We start from the raw sequence: 16,141 nt of genomic DNA on the forward strand, positions 1-16,141 counted from the left end.
GACACCATGGCAGGAAGATCTATTATAGCTTTGTGGATTTCCGCAAAGCCTTTGATACAGTGCCACAAGCCAGACTCATACGTAGATTGCAGGATATGGGGGTGGCCACAGAGTTGATTTGGGGGATCTTAGCTTTATACAGGACAATGGTAGGACGGGTACGCACTACTCAGGGCATGTCCGACATGGTTCACTCCACCATTGGGGTGAAGCTGGGTTGTCCCCTATCTCCGACTCTCTTTAGGATATATGTGGATGAGTTTTCAGATTATGTACAAGCATAGGGTGATAGAGGTGCTCATCTTGCAGGGACGTGGATTTCTTTGCTATTAAATGCTGATGATATTGTGCTGATCTCAGATTCTCTAGAGGGGATGCAACGTCATTTGGATGCATTGCATGTATTTGCACACAGGATAGTGGATTGTCTTTGAACCTTGGTAAGACTAAGGTAATGGTGTTTAACACTACGACGCAATGGTAAGGAGGTCCGCCCCCACTTTTACATATGGTCGATGAGTGTGGAGTATGCAGATACGTACACTTATCTTGGGGCGGTTTTCAATGCTCCAATATTTTCCCTGAGGCATGCAACAGATACACGATTGACCAGACAGGCCCTTGGTGTCTATGATTTCTCGCTGCTCCTCCATTCGTAGTGGAGACACTCACTCGATCAATTCATTTATGCATAGCACCTGGGATCTCATTAGAGACAGATATGCTTGATTAGCACTAGAGTCTTTACGATAGCTGGCATTGCAGGGAGATAGATGTTGGTATGCAGAGATGGCATCTTGGTTTCAGTTACATGGCTTTAGTATGGATCTGCTAACCCCATTTCAGTACTCTCTAGATACACCCTCCATCTCCCTCACTAGGGTAGAGATTACTAGGCTCATCAGACAGGACTTGATTCAGTTGAATACAAAGAGGACATGGATACAGCCTACACATGAGGTGGGTACGAAGATGGCTTTCTGTAGAGAGCATCTTCTCCAGCTCACGAAGGATGGTTTTGTGATCGGACCAGGATACATGGATACTCATCTATCCCACGGGATATGATGTGCTATTAGTTAGATACGCACATCCTCACATCAGCTAGAGATCGAGACAGACAGATTTAAAGGAGTACCCGCTGAGTCCAGGATTTGTCAGGTGCGCCAGATAGAGCCTGAGATAGAGCTACATTACATGTCACTGCCCAGTATACTGTGAGATACGAGGCTGCTTTCACTGTCTATTCAAAGAGGGTTTTGGACCACTTTCTAGAGTCTTGAGATACCAGGATTAGAGATGCCTCAAATTATACTTACTGGAGATTTGTAGACACAGTGAGGACCTCTTGAAGAGGGGCACAATGAGAGAGATCCAGCGACAACGGCAGATTACAAATTTCTTTCAGTCACAGACAAAGGAGTTCAAGCAGCCCTCATAGCATAGTAGTACCAGAGGCACCAGAGGCATAGTGCTTGATCGGGCGATAGAGTTGGGGCGGTCCCGTGGCCCACGGATGAGGGGGCCCTCTCGACATCGACGCAGATTGTGACAGAGGATCCACACCATACTTGCGCGACATTGGAGCCGATAGAGTGCTTACCTTGGAGGACATTGAACCTCTATAGCCTTTTATATACTAATGTATATGAATATGATGCCTCTACTGTCAGAGAGCTCCATTGTATCAGCTCACCCTTTGTATTTCCTTTGTATCAACTTTCACCCCACCCCTACCCACTATTTTCTTTTCAGTTCTTTGTACTTTTTGTACCCAGACTTGGTATTAGATTCACCACATGTAACCTGTCACGTGCCACATCCAACCCTATGTGGCCGTGGACAAGCTATAGCATGATGAGGGTTCAGTCAGTCCAGTCAGTCTAGATTTAGAAGTGATCTGACACTTTTGTGAGTCTATTCGTAGATCGTGCATGCCTAGTCACTTCGTGTAGATGCATATCCTGTGGTTGCACACAGCATGATCATAAGCATTCCCATTAGAATCCATCAGATTCCATCAGGGAAATTTTTCAGTGCATTTAGCCTATTTTACCTATTTTTGGCATTTTTCACTAATTAATTTAAGTGACTTCCTAACAAAAGTAGGTAGGGAAATTTTGCTAAGAAAATATATAAGCAAACCAAAGTTAGCACTAAATGGCAGAAGAGGCGGCAGGAGCTCCACGCTCAACAGGCACCTTCTCAGCAAGAACCCTCAAGAACCCCCTAGCCTTGGCGATTTCCCTTTCACAGCCATTGGCGTTTTGCCCTCAGCATCCTCCTAGCGTTAGTACACCCTTGCCGGCCTTTCCCCTTGGCGGTTTCAGCAACTCCATCGCTGCGTTTTTCAGCATAGGAAAGGCTGCGTTTTCAGCTTTCAGCAGCAGCAAATCAGGCCCAGATTCAGCAGATTTGCAGCAGTTAGATCCACCCCCAATTCTGCCCGCATTGTCGACTTCGTCATCCCTGTCGTCATTGTCGACATAGCCTAGACTTGCATCAGTCACATGCATTCCCATTGTACCAGATTGTGCAATCATAAGTAGACCACTCTCGCCGACGAGAGTGGGGCCTTCGGAGGAGGGTTTTGCAACGTCTCTGGTGTCGTATTCTCTTCTCTCTTTCTCTCAGTCTCGTACACTTGCACGCACAATATCCTTTCACTTTGTTCGTGATCACAACACTCTCCATAAAGAACGGAAGGCTCTCCCTTCCATAAGAACTAAAAGGAACCTTGAGCAATATGGATCACTCATCTTGAGAAAATACAACATTTGTTCCGCTGCACCTTGCATAACCTTTTGGTCTCATAGGTCATTTTGGCCTTTTGAAGACGTTAATATTACATTTCATTTCATTTCTCTCTCTCTCTCTCTCTCTCTCTCTCTCCTCTCTCTCTCTCTCTCTCTCTCTCTCTCTCTTTGTAACTTTCGGGTCTCATAGGTCATTATGGCCTTTTGAAGACGTTAATATAACATTTCATTTCATTTCATTTCTCTCTCTCTGCACGCCAAGACGGCCTCTCTCCTCTCTCTCTCTCTCTCTCTCTCTCTCTCTCTCTCTCTCTCTCTCTCTCTCTCTCTCTCTCTCTCTCTCTCTCTCTCTTTGCGAGCTGCGAGCTGCCCTCCCCTGCGCGCTGCTCCCCTGCGAGCTGCCCTCTCCCTGCGCGCTGCTCCCTCCTGCGCGCTGCCCCACCCCTGTGCGCTGCTCCCTCCTGCGCGCTGCCCCCCCGTGTGCGCTGCTCCCTGCACGCCAAGACGGCCAGCGCGCTACCTCCAGCCCAGCTTATTGCCGTACCCGCAGCCATCTCTCTCTCTCTCTCACACACACACACACACGGTTACATACCCACACACACACGTTGAGTGCTCTCTTCCCCTTCTCCCCTCTTCTTCACAATATGAAGAGAGGGTAGCTACGAAGACAACCATGTCTTCCCCCATCATCAAGACGCCGACACCGACAACGAAGACAACCTTCATGCTCACGAACAAGAGGATTGCACAACTGGAGAAGGATATGAAAGAATGGCGGATGGAGAGAGAGATATGGAAGGAGGAGAAAGCCACCTTCATCAAGCTATGGAACGAAGAGAAGGAGGACATGAGAGCGGAAATCCAAAATCTCAAAGAGGAGAAGGAGAGAAGGGAACGGGAGAACGAGAAGGAGAGGGACAGATGGAGGAAAGAGCAAGAAGAGATGAAGGCACAAATCGATTTCCTTCATGCTTCCATCACATCCCTCACCCCCGAGGAAGGAGAGATTAAAGAGGAGGCTAAGGAAGCCCTCAAGGAGGAGATCACCAAAGCCCTCACCGCAAGCATTGAGGACAAATTAGAGGCCACCAAAGAAGGATGGGTCGAAGTGGTCAAAAAGAACATCAAGAAAGTAGCAAGAGAGGAAGCCCAAAAAGATGAAGTACTCATCGTACACACAACCATCGAAGAGGAGAAGATGCGACAAGCTCGCCGTCTCAATGTGCGAGTGACCGGCATCAAAGAAGAAGAAGGGTCTACACCCGAGAGCGATGGGAAAGCTTTATGCAAGAAAGTGGGATACAAGGAAGAAGAGATCCCTTTCTCCAAAGTTTGGAGAGCCGGCAAAGATCCAAAGAAGAGAGCTCTCATCCTCCAATTCTCCTCCGAGGAGTCTCGAACTTCCTTCCTCCGAAAGAGGGTCATCTTGACATGGATAGAAGGCCCCCCGATTTATCTTGATGATGACCTCACAAAGATGCAACAAGATCACTGTCGCGCGTGCATGCCTCGAGTCCACCAAGCCCGCAAAGAAGGGAAGAAGGCAGTATATCGAGATGGTAGGGTTATCATTGATGGCAAGACCATCACATAGGGACTCGCGGCCTGTGGGACACACGAGGAGATTCATGTCACGGTTTGGAATTGCAATGGAGACCTATGGACACACCCAGAGAGACTTGAGGAGGTGATGAGAGGTCGAGACATCATTCTACTTACAGAGACACACGAGAGCCCGGAGAGAGGGTTACCTCGGATACATGGATTCCAGTGGGAGTCTCTACATCGAGGATGTATGCGCCAGCACACCACTCGCGGCTCAGGAGGAGTGGCCATACTCTTTAGACAGGGGCTTCACAGCAGACTACAGATTGTTGCCCGGGACCCACAGGCCCGTTACATGTGGATTCGCCTCGAGCTCTCACGAGACAGGATCGTCTACATTGCCCTTTGCTACTTTGCTCCCACAGGCTCCAGATTCGCCCCTACTGAGCAGGAGTCACCGTACGCATGCCTCACGGAGGAGATTATGGAGTACTCCACACTGGGTGAAGTCTTCCTTATGGGAGACTTCAATGCTCGTACGCGCAGTGAGCAGTGTGAGACATATGACCATGAGGACCCAGAGGCACTACACACTCTAGATGAGGAGGCTACTATGAGAGATACAGCAGACAGAGCTCCAGTCACAGCCTACGGACGACATCTACTTCGACTTGGCTCCCAGCACCGTCTCGTTATTTATAACGGGATGGTCCAGTGGCCCACCTCAGGGGGCCTGACTTGTATGCCACATGGAGTTGCAGAAGGAGGCGGGAGTACAGTCGACTATATTTTGGGACCCAGGGAGGCTACACACCTTATCACATCCTTCACCATTCCACCCATACCCATCGGAGCCGACCACACATACCTCTCTTTCTCCATCACCGGAGATACCATCCCATACAGCTCCACAGCACACACTCCACACACCACCATCCATTTCACACATGAGCTAGCCTCTCTTTACTCGGCCAAGGTCGAACATGGCCTATGCCTCCTCCACCCATCCACACCACTCTCAGTTCTCACATCACATATCTCTTCCGTTCTCCACACTTCAGCTATTAGCTCTTTTCCACACACCACTCACACAGGACGCACTCCCCCCCCGGGACTATGCCTCAGAACCGATGGTATGATGATGAGTGCAGAGAGCTATACCGACGCCTCCGTGCACGGCGAGCCTTAGGAGAGATCACAGAGAGAGAGGCCAGACGGCATATGAAGACGCTGACACGCCAAAAGCGGCGAGCATTCGAAGAGGCACAGGAGCTTGAGCTATACCGCCTATTCATGAGCATGGATAGCGCGACGGCATGGCGCACCCTGCGCGAGCCACGTCCGACTACAGCTATTGAGGATCCACAGATATGGCATGACTATGCAGAGCGACTATATGAGGTGCCAGGGCAGCCTCCTATCCCACAGCCACACGAGCCACGCCCCACGTGCTCCTCCTTCTTTATAGCAGAGATGGTAGAGAGGGCCATACGCCGCATGCAGCACAGACGATCAGCTGACCATACTGGATTACAGAGTGAACACATCATTTATGCGGCCTCCACTATAGCCCCGTTGATTGCACATGTCTTCAACCGGGCTATAGGGGAGGGCTTCCCAGAGGAGTGGACACAGCACACCATAGTGCCTATCCACAAATCTGGCGACACCCTGAACCCAGGGAACTACAGGACTATCATGATTGGCCACACAATGGCCAAGCTATATGGAGCAGTACTTGAGGCACAGCTCAGCTGCTACGCAGAGATCGAGGGCTTACGAGCTCCAGGCCAGGCAGGTTTCAGACGAGCTTTCTCCACCACTGACCACATCTTCGTTCTGCGCTGCCTCATTGATGGGGCAAAGGCGCGGAAGAAGAGGCTTTACTGCTGCTTTGTGGACTTCTGCAAGGCCTTTGACACAGTCCCACGCGAGAGACTCTTCCAGCGCCTTCACAGCATTGGGGTACCAACAGAGATGATTTGGGCCATATATGCTCTCTATGAGAGGGTGACGGGTCGGGTTCGTTGCCCAGGCGGGTTTTCAGAGACCATTGCTAGCACCATTGGTGTTAAGCAAGGATGCCCACTCTCCCCGACACTCTTTGGGCTCTACATCGACGAGATCTCCGACTACATACTGCGAGCAGGGGGGGAGGGGAGCGACTTGGCAGGTACTCCGGTCCACATCATGTTATATGCTGATGATATTGTGTTGATTTCAGAGTCACCCGAGGGCTTGCAACGCCATCTTGAGGCCTTGGACGAATTCAGCACACACAGGGGGTTGACTGTGAACCTTGGCAAAACCAAGGTTATGATCTTTCACACATCCAGTGCAGTGAGGAGCACCGCCACCTTCACAGCAGCAGGAGGACAGGTTGATGTAGTCACCTCCTATGTCTACCTTGGCATCACATTCACTAGCCTACCAGGACCCTTCACTATGAGGCAGGCTGCTGTTGACAGGCTCACCCGAGGATATGCAGCTCTGGCCATGCTAGAGCGGAGATGCCACCAGGCACACTTTCAGGAGCCCCGCACGAAGGGGTGGCTTTTCGACACCTTAGTCACCCCGGCCTTGATGTACTCGGCGGCGGTATGGGCACCAGGATTGACAGCTGACCAATGGACACAGCTTGAGAGACCACAGGTATGTATGATCTCACGCTTGCTCCGCAGCAAGAAGACAGTGCCACATGACATGGAGAGCCTACCAACATTCCAGTACGACCCCCATTCACCATATGTTCACCTCTCTCGCAGTGAGAGGAACTTGGCATTGAGACAGGATCTGTGGCAGCTATACACTAGGAGAGTCTGGGAGGCACCTGGCTTGGGGACGAGGATGTCAGATTACAGAGACCAGTTTCTCACCATATTGTCTGGGGGGTTCATACAGAGACCACGCTACATGGACACATATATGCCACATAGCTCACGGGTGGCGATTGGTCAGCTGAGAGTGGCTTCACACAGGTTAGAGATTGAGATCAGGAGACATACTGGTGTTCCCAGGGAGGAGCGAATCTGCAGAGCGTGCACAGAGGAGGTGGAGAGTGAGGAGCACTTTGTATGTAGATGCAGAGCATACACTGAGATCAGAGGCAGGTATGAGGCCTTATTCGGAGGACAGCCCACTCTCCGAGAGATCATGGAATCTCGAGATCAGAGACAGCTCGGACGTTTTTTACTAGAGATACAGAGCCATTGGGACACACTACTACAGCCACACACAACTACACAGACAGAGGGGAGACAGTCGCAGCTCACAGACTTCTTTCAGAGGATTTCCGCCCCTCCCTCACCAGACACTCAAAGGGGAGTGACACTCCCACAGGCGGAGGTGAACCGAGCTAGACGACGACCACGAGTCACAGGCTACAGGGGCGCGAGCTCCCACCACCGACAGATCGAGGAGATCCGAGCCCGGGAGCGTCGTGCCACTGAGGAGCGAGTGGCTCAGATGAGGGCCGACCCGACAGCCTTCATCCGGGTAGCCTTGGCACCAGACCCGCCCATGTACCACATCTTACATCCCCCCATTAGTACAGGATGGAGCTAGATAGCTTGATGCATTCTCATGATTGTACTACCTTGAGCATATAGACATGCATACACCCCTAGAGATAGAACTCCATCCCTCCTCAGATACTCCACTACCTACATTCAGTTCAGTTTTGTATCGGTTTTGTTTCGTTTGTCTTTCCGATAGACGGATGACATACACACCATGTACATTTGATTTGTCTCATAGGCCGATTTCGGCCTGACATAGACGTTAAAAATCTTTCTTTCTTCTTTCTTTCTTTCTTCCTCTCTCTCTCTCTCTCTCTCTCTCTCTCTCTCTCTCTCTCTCTCTCTCTCTCTTTCACCACATTGTAACTTTCTGGTCTCATAGGTCACTTTGGCCTTTCAAAGACGTTAATATAACATTTCATTTCATTTCATTTATTTCTCTCTCATCCTGAGATGTCGTGTCTCTTTTTACCTCAGTGATTTCTCTTCTCCACGGTCGCCCTGTATATGTATGTGGCATTGGAGGTTTTCTCGAGTGGAAAGATAGTAAAACTACCAAATCTGCACGACTTGATTCAATATCAAAATTTCAAAACAACTGAACCGAACTGAATAAGAGAGTGAAGTGAGATGGTGGAGTGGGATGCTTCTGCACAAAAGAGAGTTGGTGGCCCTGAATTGCCACTGCCAGGGTGCCCGGTGGGGTATATATTTATCTATTGACTTCGCGAGTCAATTGTTCATGTCTGATGGACGGGACAACTTTTACGTTCTGTTCTGTACCATGAACTAGTATGCCTAAAATCCTTGGGCCTTTTAGCTCCTCCCCTCCATCCCCTACTCTTTCCCCCCCCAGCCACCACCACCACAGCAGAGCTTCTCTTCTGTTCTTCTACTATCTTTGACCCACAGCATGAAGAATTCAATGGAGTGTATGCCCACACTAATTTCTGTGCTTGCATGACTTCGTCTGGACTCTGAACTTATTATCTGATCTAAAAAATTGTTCAAATACTCTGAAACTTTGGGAGTATACCCCACCTCCATGCTTGTATTCCCAGCTTCCATGACGTAACGATAATCCATATATTTTTTGTTTCTGTTCTTGTGCTTGTACGTGGTACATAAGACATGTTCACTTGCGGAATAAACTTCCTTAGAGACTTTGAGTGCGGCAATCTGCACCCAAAAGATCTCTTTTTTTAATACTGTCCTCGTGAATCTAGAATACCATAGGAGAAAGTGACTCTACCCTTCAAGATTGCTGTCAAGCAAGAGCTGGCAATAATTTCATCCCTGGAGCTGCTGGATGGAGGCTAAGGGTCCTCTTACATGCTCTCTTTCAAAGTAGTCCTCTTTACTCTCCAATGCCATGTATGAAGCGACTGACAAACAGGATTCAATCTTGAACTTTTCATATTTTCATACTTCTCACTGCGAACTGTTTTCTTCAACGTGCCCTAATGAATTGTTTGACCTTTGGTTGCTGCACAGATTTGATGCCATTGTGTCAGCAGATGCCTTTGAAAATTTGAAGCCAGCTCCTGATATCTTTTTGGCAGCTGCAAAAGCTCTTGATGTTCCAACAAATGAGGTTCTTGTTTTGGCATGTCAGTCTTGTCAATTCTGATTTAGGAGAATCTATATGAAGAAGCTTATGAATGGAATGTCTGTGCTTATTCCAGTGTGTGGTCATAGAAGATGCACTAGCGGGCCTTCAGGCTTCCAAGGCAGCAGGAATGAGGTTTTCTGTCAAAGAACATGATTTTTTGACTCTTTTTTTTGTTTTGTTATTGGTTCAAACAGGTTTAGCGAGCTAGGTATTGAGAGTCTCTCCGCTTCCTTTGTTTTCAGATGCATTGCTGTTACCACAACGTTAAGTGGCGATAAGCTTGTCCAAGAAAGTCCATCACTCATTCGGAAAGACATAGGAGACATTAAGCTGGACGAAATTCTCAAACTGGAGGGACCTGGTGAATCTTGAAGCTTGCCTAACAAGACAACGATTATATGAAGTGGCCTAAGTTGCTTGCTTTCCTATAGAACTAATCACAGATTTCAACAACAATCATGCTAGTTGGTCGATTTCTCTGCACATTTGAGACTCTAATATGCCTCGAGCTACTTCCAGAAAAGCTTTGTAGATGTTTTGTAAACTCTACACACTTGAGAGTACAGTGCTTCTTGTAGAGTGTACAAGACCAGGAGAGGAAATTTTAAAAACATCAAATATTGTTTATCGTGCTTTCTTTTCGGTTTCTGTCTTCAATTGTTCATTGACTTTTTGGTCTTCCATATAGTAGGCAGATTGGATGTTAGTTCTTGTTTTTGTTGGTGTTTTGTTTGGCTTTCCCAGTAAGCCTTGCATGCAACTCTACCATAAGAACGCAGAACTTCTTACATTCACCTCTCTTTGGAGTGAACTGGTCAGCTCTGAGAGACCTAACACGTTCCTGCTCAATGGATATCAAAGGCATCAAGGAAAAAACTGCAGGCTTCCTGGAGCCTGTTTTGTGGATGACTTAATCCATGATCATGAGAGAAGGTGTTTGTTTTATCATAAGCCAGTTGAGATCATGCACAAAGCAGCTAGTAGCAGGAACAGAAAGCATTGTTCTAGCAATGTCTAGAAAATGCATGGACATGCTCGATCAGGGGAGACAAATAGATTACATATTATTTTTGGAAACTCTAAGAAAGCCTGATTCGTTGCTCTTAAGTCTACGCTTTCTTGTCATTGTACAGCTTGGCCCAACGTGTTAAAGCTTATCATATCATATTTACAGAGTGGTGATAGAGCTTGTCACTTGTTTTATTAGATGACAAGATCTATTTCTTCATGGGGCCCCATCTTTTATGCGAAGGCAATTCAGTTTGCTTATTCTTGATATCCTTCAAGAGAAGGTACTGAACTGAGGCTTTTGGGCATTCTTTTGCAGTGGTGAGCTTTTAATGCTTCACGTAGCACTTATTCATTTTTTGCATTGTGTTTCAAACTGTGCTCCATGTGTTTGGGCACAGAATCATTAATGTTTGATAGTTTTTGTTATTGTTATGTGGAGGTCATTATGAGACTGCTTTAACCCTGTAGGCAGTTTCTGAACAACAGGTGATCATACTGAACAATGGTGAAGACTAATTAAAATTGCATCTGTGCAAATTTCTGTTATTAAGGCGCATTTGTAGTCCTGACAGCTGTAGGATATAGAAAATATGTTAATATGCGGAAATCACTTGTGATGCTTTTGGAAGTACAGCTATAGAATGAGTGAAAAGTGCTTTTGAAAATCATTCACGGGAAACAGAACATGGGGCAGAGTATTGGCAGAATTAGATTGGAAGCAGGTTCTGAATATACAATCTTGTGATTCACAATCATTTACTAACATATCATATACCTTGGTGCCGGAAGTCTTGTTTTGGTGATTCGACATTTCTGTGCTTTTTGGTGAGGGTGAGGATGTTGTCACCGTTAGGGTTTTCTCAACGGTGCCCTTGGTCTTCCTTTTCTTGGAGGTTTTGCAATCTGTGTACTCAGAAGTTATTTTGATTGTTGCTTATTGCTGCACATGGAATTTTCTAAGCTGAGTGGATACATGAATCTATTTGCTTCTGATATATGCACCAGATTAAATAGTCACTTCAATTGTCTGGATCTTAACAATTGCTTCAGGTTTTATCAAATAATAGATTGTTATGCTTTGTTAATGACTGCCTCATTATGTCTGCAGGCCGATCAGAGACATATACTGATCCGAAAGATGGTTCGGTATCTTCAATCCAAGATGGAGGTAGCATGGATGGAGAGGTTCTGCTTCCAGCTCGGTTCGTTTTATTTCTTCAGTTCTACATTTTGCTAGTACACACAATAGATGGGCCTATTAAAGGATATGGCACCTGGGAAGAAAAGGCCTATTTTAGTGTATGAGTAATCTAGAAGAAAGAGAAGTTACTAGTTGAGATAGATCATCACAGGCAGTGGGCTACACCGGCTAGTAGCTGGATAAGTTTGCAGTCTTGTGAAGATGGTTTGTATCCACATGCTATTTATGAGGGCAATCATTTATCATTAAATTAGCCTCCTGTGGACCTGTGTAGCCATTGTTAGCAGGGGGCTCGGCCATGTTTCTAGACTTAGAAATTAGGCTTCAATACACCGATTCGGGAGCGGGAGCATCACTTCAGTGTTTCACCTTTTGCTGCATGAACGTGTGGCTACTTGTGTCAAGATTTTGCTAAAGAGATGCGTGTTTTGTCTTGTTCGTTTATCTTTACCTCGCATTTGAATAGCATGTCAGCAACCTTTGTTGTTTCTAGTCGAGTAGTAGTTTAGCCAGGAGCTTCTTCAAAGGATAAGCGATTCTTCGAATGACTTAAAATTGTTGGTGTAGCCTTTGTTTCTTGCTGCTAAAGAGATGCGTGTTTTGTCTTGTTCGTTTATCTTTACCTCGCATTTGAATAGCATGTCAGCAACCTTTGTTGTTTCTAGTCGAGTAGTAGTTTAGCCAGGAGCTTCTTCAAAGCATAAGCGATTGTTCGAATGACTTAAAATTGTTGGTGTAGCCTTTGTTTCTTGCTTTAGATTTATACACACAAAATTCATGGAGGAAGTGAATTTCAGGTGACCTGAAATGACACATTCTGTGAATGCTAAACAGAAGTAGTAAACGATAAGCTGCGTGGCATTACACAATAAAAAGTTGACCAGTTACCTGCTGATAAATGTAATAAAGATTAACTGTTTTGGCATGGCACAGAAACATATATGTTATGTAGAATTTCTTTTGTGAAGAAAGGTTAGATAATAGCTGGTAAGTCAGTGAATCGCTTCCATTGGTGGGAAGTTTCCTTTAAACATTCACCGAAGGAACATAACAAGTTTCTGTTGCCATTTCTAGACTTTGACCTTTTGCTACCTTAAGTATTTCTCCAAATTGATTTTCAGCTTCAGTGTATTACCCCTTTTGTTCCATTGATAGTCGAGTTTTCCTTGTTAGACTGAACACTAAGCGCAAGCATTGCTACTTTGCAAATTCCGCGCATCTATGACTTAAAGCTTGTGCATATCATAATATGCAGATTCTGATGCCAGATTGCCCAATGTCTGCTTGGAAAATACTTGACAAAGCGCTGACACTTATTAGGTCGGTGAGGCAACACTGCCCTCTGAGTACCCTTGCCCTTCATGCCATTCTTTCCATGCTTTTATGTGTGGATCATTTAATGGTCCTAGGCTTTCTACAAAGCCTTTCTTTTACGTGTGGATCATTTGATGGCTCTAGGCTTGAAAGTTTTGGGTACAAAAGACATGTGCAAATGAGTCTTCTTTTATGCTAGACGGGAAGTACTGTACCGGTGGATGCTCTTGCTACTTTTGCAATGGTAGCTAGGCTTGACACAATCTTTGAAAATTCAGAGCTGCTACCTATAAGGGAATGTGATTGGAACCATGTAATCTGATTGCATCTACCTGCATGAGTGCGCTTGCCGAAAAAAACTCTCTAGTACTTCTTCTTTTCCTGGCTGAAATCTTCACAGCGGGGGAAAATCCAGAAAGATTGGAAAGACAAAAAATGGGGAGGAGAGTCAAACAGCTACAAACAGTCTTAAGTACAACTCGAAGATGTGAAGTGGGAGTTCTCCTGCTTATGTGGAGCACTGCTGCCATTGAGAAAGCTTAAAGGTTGCCTCAAAAACAGTAAAACTAGAACTTTAAGACAAAAGTTTAAAGGCTGCTGTAGATTCTTTGGATAAACCATGAAACATCATGGAAGTGAAAAATTGCTGTACATATGGAGAAAACAAGATTGTATATAGATGGAGAAACCAGTATCTGAGCCAAACAAAGGTGGGGCTATACCTGCATTGTTACTGGGCACTTGCAAACCCAATGTCTCTTTCACCAGACTCTCTTGGCAATAATGGCATGTGGTGGTCGGCCCCCATAAACTAGCTAAACCCTTACCGCTAACCTTCTATCTGCCTTGTTCCATAGGAAGAGCTGCACTTTCTCATAAGTAAGTTTGCTTGAGGACTGACCTCTCGTCACAATGTGGGAAGAAGTCAAAATTTTTTTGGTTGATTGCAGCTTACCTGTAACTCGTAGGGATGCTCTGAAGTATGGAAGCCTTCTGGTGGCATTGTCGACCTCCTACATTGCACTTACCCATTGGAAGGTGCCTTCCCATCTTTTATTGAGTTTGGTACTTCTGTTTATGGGCTGTTCGAGGTGCTTCTTTATATGGAGTAACTTATTTTGCAACTTCATCAGGTGGCTTGCTTGTGATTGCCTTCTGTTATTGGACATACAGTTGCAGACTTGTTCTTGATGTTAGCCTCCTCTGTCTTCATGGGTGTTCTGTGCTATTTCATTGTTTTCAGTTTTTTTCTAATTAAACTTCTTTGTGTGCTAATTTGCTAAAAGACATGCATACTTTGTAAAAGATCTGAAAATTAGATCCATAACTGTTGCATCCCGTGTTGGTTGTTGCAGGCTATGTCGTATACTTCTCCAAGGGCTCTTTTCAATGCAATGATTGGCCTGTTTCAACCATCAGTAGCTAGCGGTATTGGTACATCCAGTGACTCAACAGCTTATTAGTATGCTTGTGAACTTCCTGATTAGGGGCTTTAGCTTCTTAATGGCTCACATAGTATGTGTTATATCTTTATGCATATTCACATACATATATATGTTATGATTTCTTTCTATTGGAGGGGAAAATCACCGACTGAAAAGAGTTTTTGAATAGTGTAGAGGCTTTCTGCATATTTAACAGCCTGCTGGTATCACAACAACACATGTTTAGGGATTTTGTATGTTATATGAGGCTTGAGGAATGTCTTGACAAGAGTTGGTAGTTAATGCTTGTGCATGTCATAGATTGAAAAGACTCGTAGTTTGATGATTGAAAAAGAAATTTTCATCGTTGAAAGGAAGGGAAGTATGAACAATGTTGGGGCTTTTGTATGATTGAATATAGCGAATGAGGATGGGCCTTTTTTTTTTTGGGGGGGGGGGGGGGCGCTATCACATGAGTAATGTTTCTTAGGGCTTTGGCATGTGTGAGGCCTGGAGGAATACTTAGACAACAGTTGGGACTAAATGTTTGGACAAGTCATAGAATGAAATTGGGCCAGTAAGCTTTTTCCTGCAGAGCAATTTGTTTTTTCTTAGGCATAAGAATAAAGTCATTGCCCGTCTTTCACATCCTTTGTGCAATATTTTCAAAGTTGAGGATTTATAAAAAACAACATGACTATCATGCAAGAGAGATTCTTTATTTTCTCTTCCTCTTTTATTTGCTTTAGGTTAATAAATTGTTTTTTTTTGTACGTGTCTCTCTTAATTTCCTTTAATGAATGTGATATGCATTCAAATATACCGATGTGGGCTCAAAAGTGTTCTCCCACTCTTCTTTATGGACAACAAATCTGGGTAACATAACTTTTTGGGCTTATATGCAGGAGCAGTTGAATCTGATCGTACTGCAAGATTTTTAAGCTACATAGAGGATTTAGAGAAGCGGTAGGTATATCCATGCATTTCTCAAGGAAAACCAATCCTGATCCTCTTATACGCTTGGTATTTCAAGTTACTGTTGTTAAACCACTGTTCTCTCAGATTTAATACCGTTTAGTTCTTCATTCTTATGGATGGAATAAACTTTTTGTGCAGTGGGGGAGGACAGCAGGTTCCAGAATTTCAGCCACAGCTAGAATGGCTCAACACAGCTCCTCTAAAGTTACAGAAGGTGACCTAAGCTGCTCTACATTCAAGGACTATGCTTTTGTTAGGTGTCTTTGTTGACTTCTTTTATAGGAAGTGTCATTGCAAGGACACTTTGTAAGTGTGTTTGACTATTATGGAGTCGTGTTTGGAAGTATATGGTCAGGGGGTCTTCATAATTCTGGGAAAGAGGCTAGAGTAGCTGGGACCCTTGTAGTGCCAAGATGGCTGCTGGCCTGGTTTGCTATGACTCAGCCTAGGATTATAACTTTATTTATAAAACAGTCTCTATTGCTGGATGGTATGCTGTCTGAGATTCTCCTCTTGCATAGGTCATGGTTAAAGTGCTATGTGGTCTGTTGAGCCAGACAGGTTTGTATCTCTGGCTGACGGTACTTCGTGGCCCATGAGGCTTTCAGACAAACGGACTTGTTTTTTCTGGCAGGTGAAGCTACATGCATAGGGGCTCAAGATGTACTGACACTTATCTGCAGCTAAAATATTCCGACTTGAAGTTTCGATATATGACATATCTGTGCAGGTTTGAAGAATGTGTGCAAAAGCATTTGACTTAGACATTGTGGTCATGG

At 45.4% G+C, this 16,141-nt stretch overlaps 1 protein-coding gene across 3 annotated transcripts in view; it reads left to right on the forward strand.

Moving 5' to 3' along the window:
• The window catches only part of LOC147451493 (haloacid dehalogenase-like hydrolase family protein), a 143,545-nt gene that overhangs the window by 43,891 nt on the left and 83,513 nt on the right, over positions 1–16,141 (forward strand). For 2 of the 3 annotated variants that reach the window (XM_086520385.1, XM_086520388.1), the window contains exons 5-12: positions 9,317–9,416; positions 9,508–9,566; positions 9,677–9,795; positions 11,554–11,647; positions 13,911–13,998; positions 14,316–14,394; positions 15,290–15,350; positions 15,501–15,576. In XM_086520385.1, coding sequence (XP_086376511.1) covers positions 9,317–9,416; positions 9,508–9,566; positions 9,677–9,795; positions 11,554–11,647; positions 13,911–13,998; positions 14,316–14,394; positions 15,290–15,350; positions 15,501–15,576 — 676 coding nt within the window. The remainder of the gene's footprint in view (positions 1–9,316; positions 9,417–9,507; positions 9,567–9,676; positions 9,796–11,553; positions 11,648–13,910; positions 13,999–14,315; positions 14,395–15,289; positions 15,351–15,500; positions 15,577–16,141) is intronic. The other variant, XM_086520387.1, reaches the window with a different exon arrangement.

The sequence above is a fragment of the Adiantum capillus-veneris genome, chromosome 9 (genome assembly GCF_014529385.1).
Source record: "Adiantum capillus-veneris isolate H3 chromosome 9, ASM1452938v2, whole genome shotgun sequence".
Classification (NCBI taxonomy): domain Eukaryota; kingdom Viridiplantae; phylum Streptophyta; class Polypodiopsida; order Polypodiales; family Pteridaceae; genus Adiantum; species Adiantum capillus-veneris.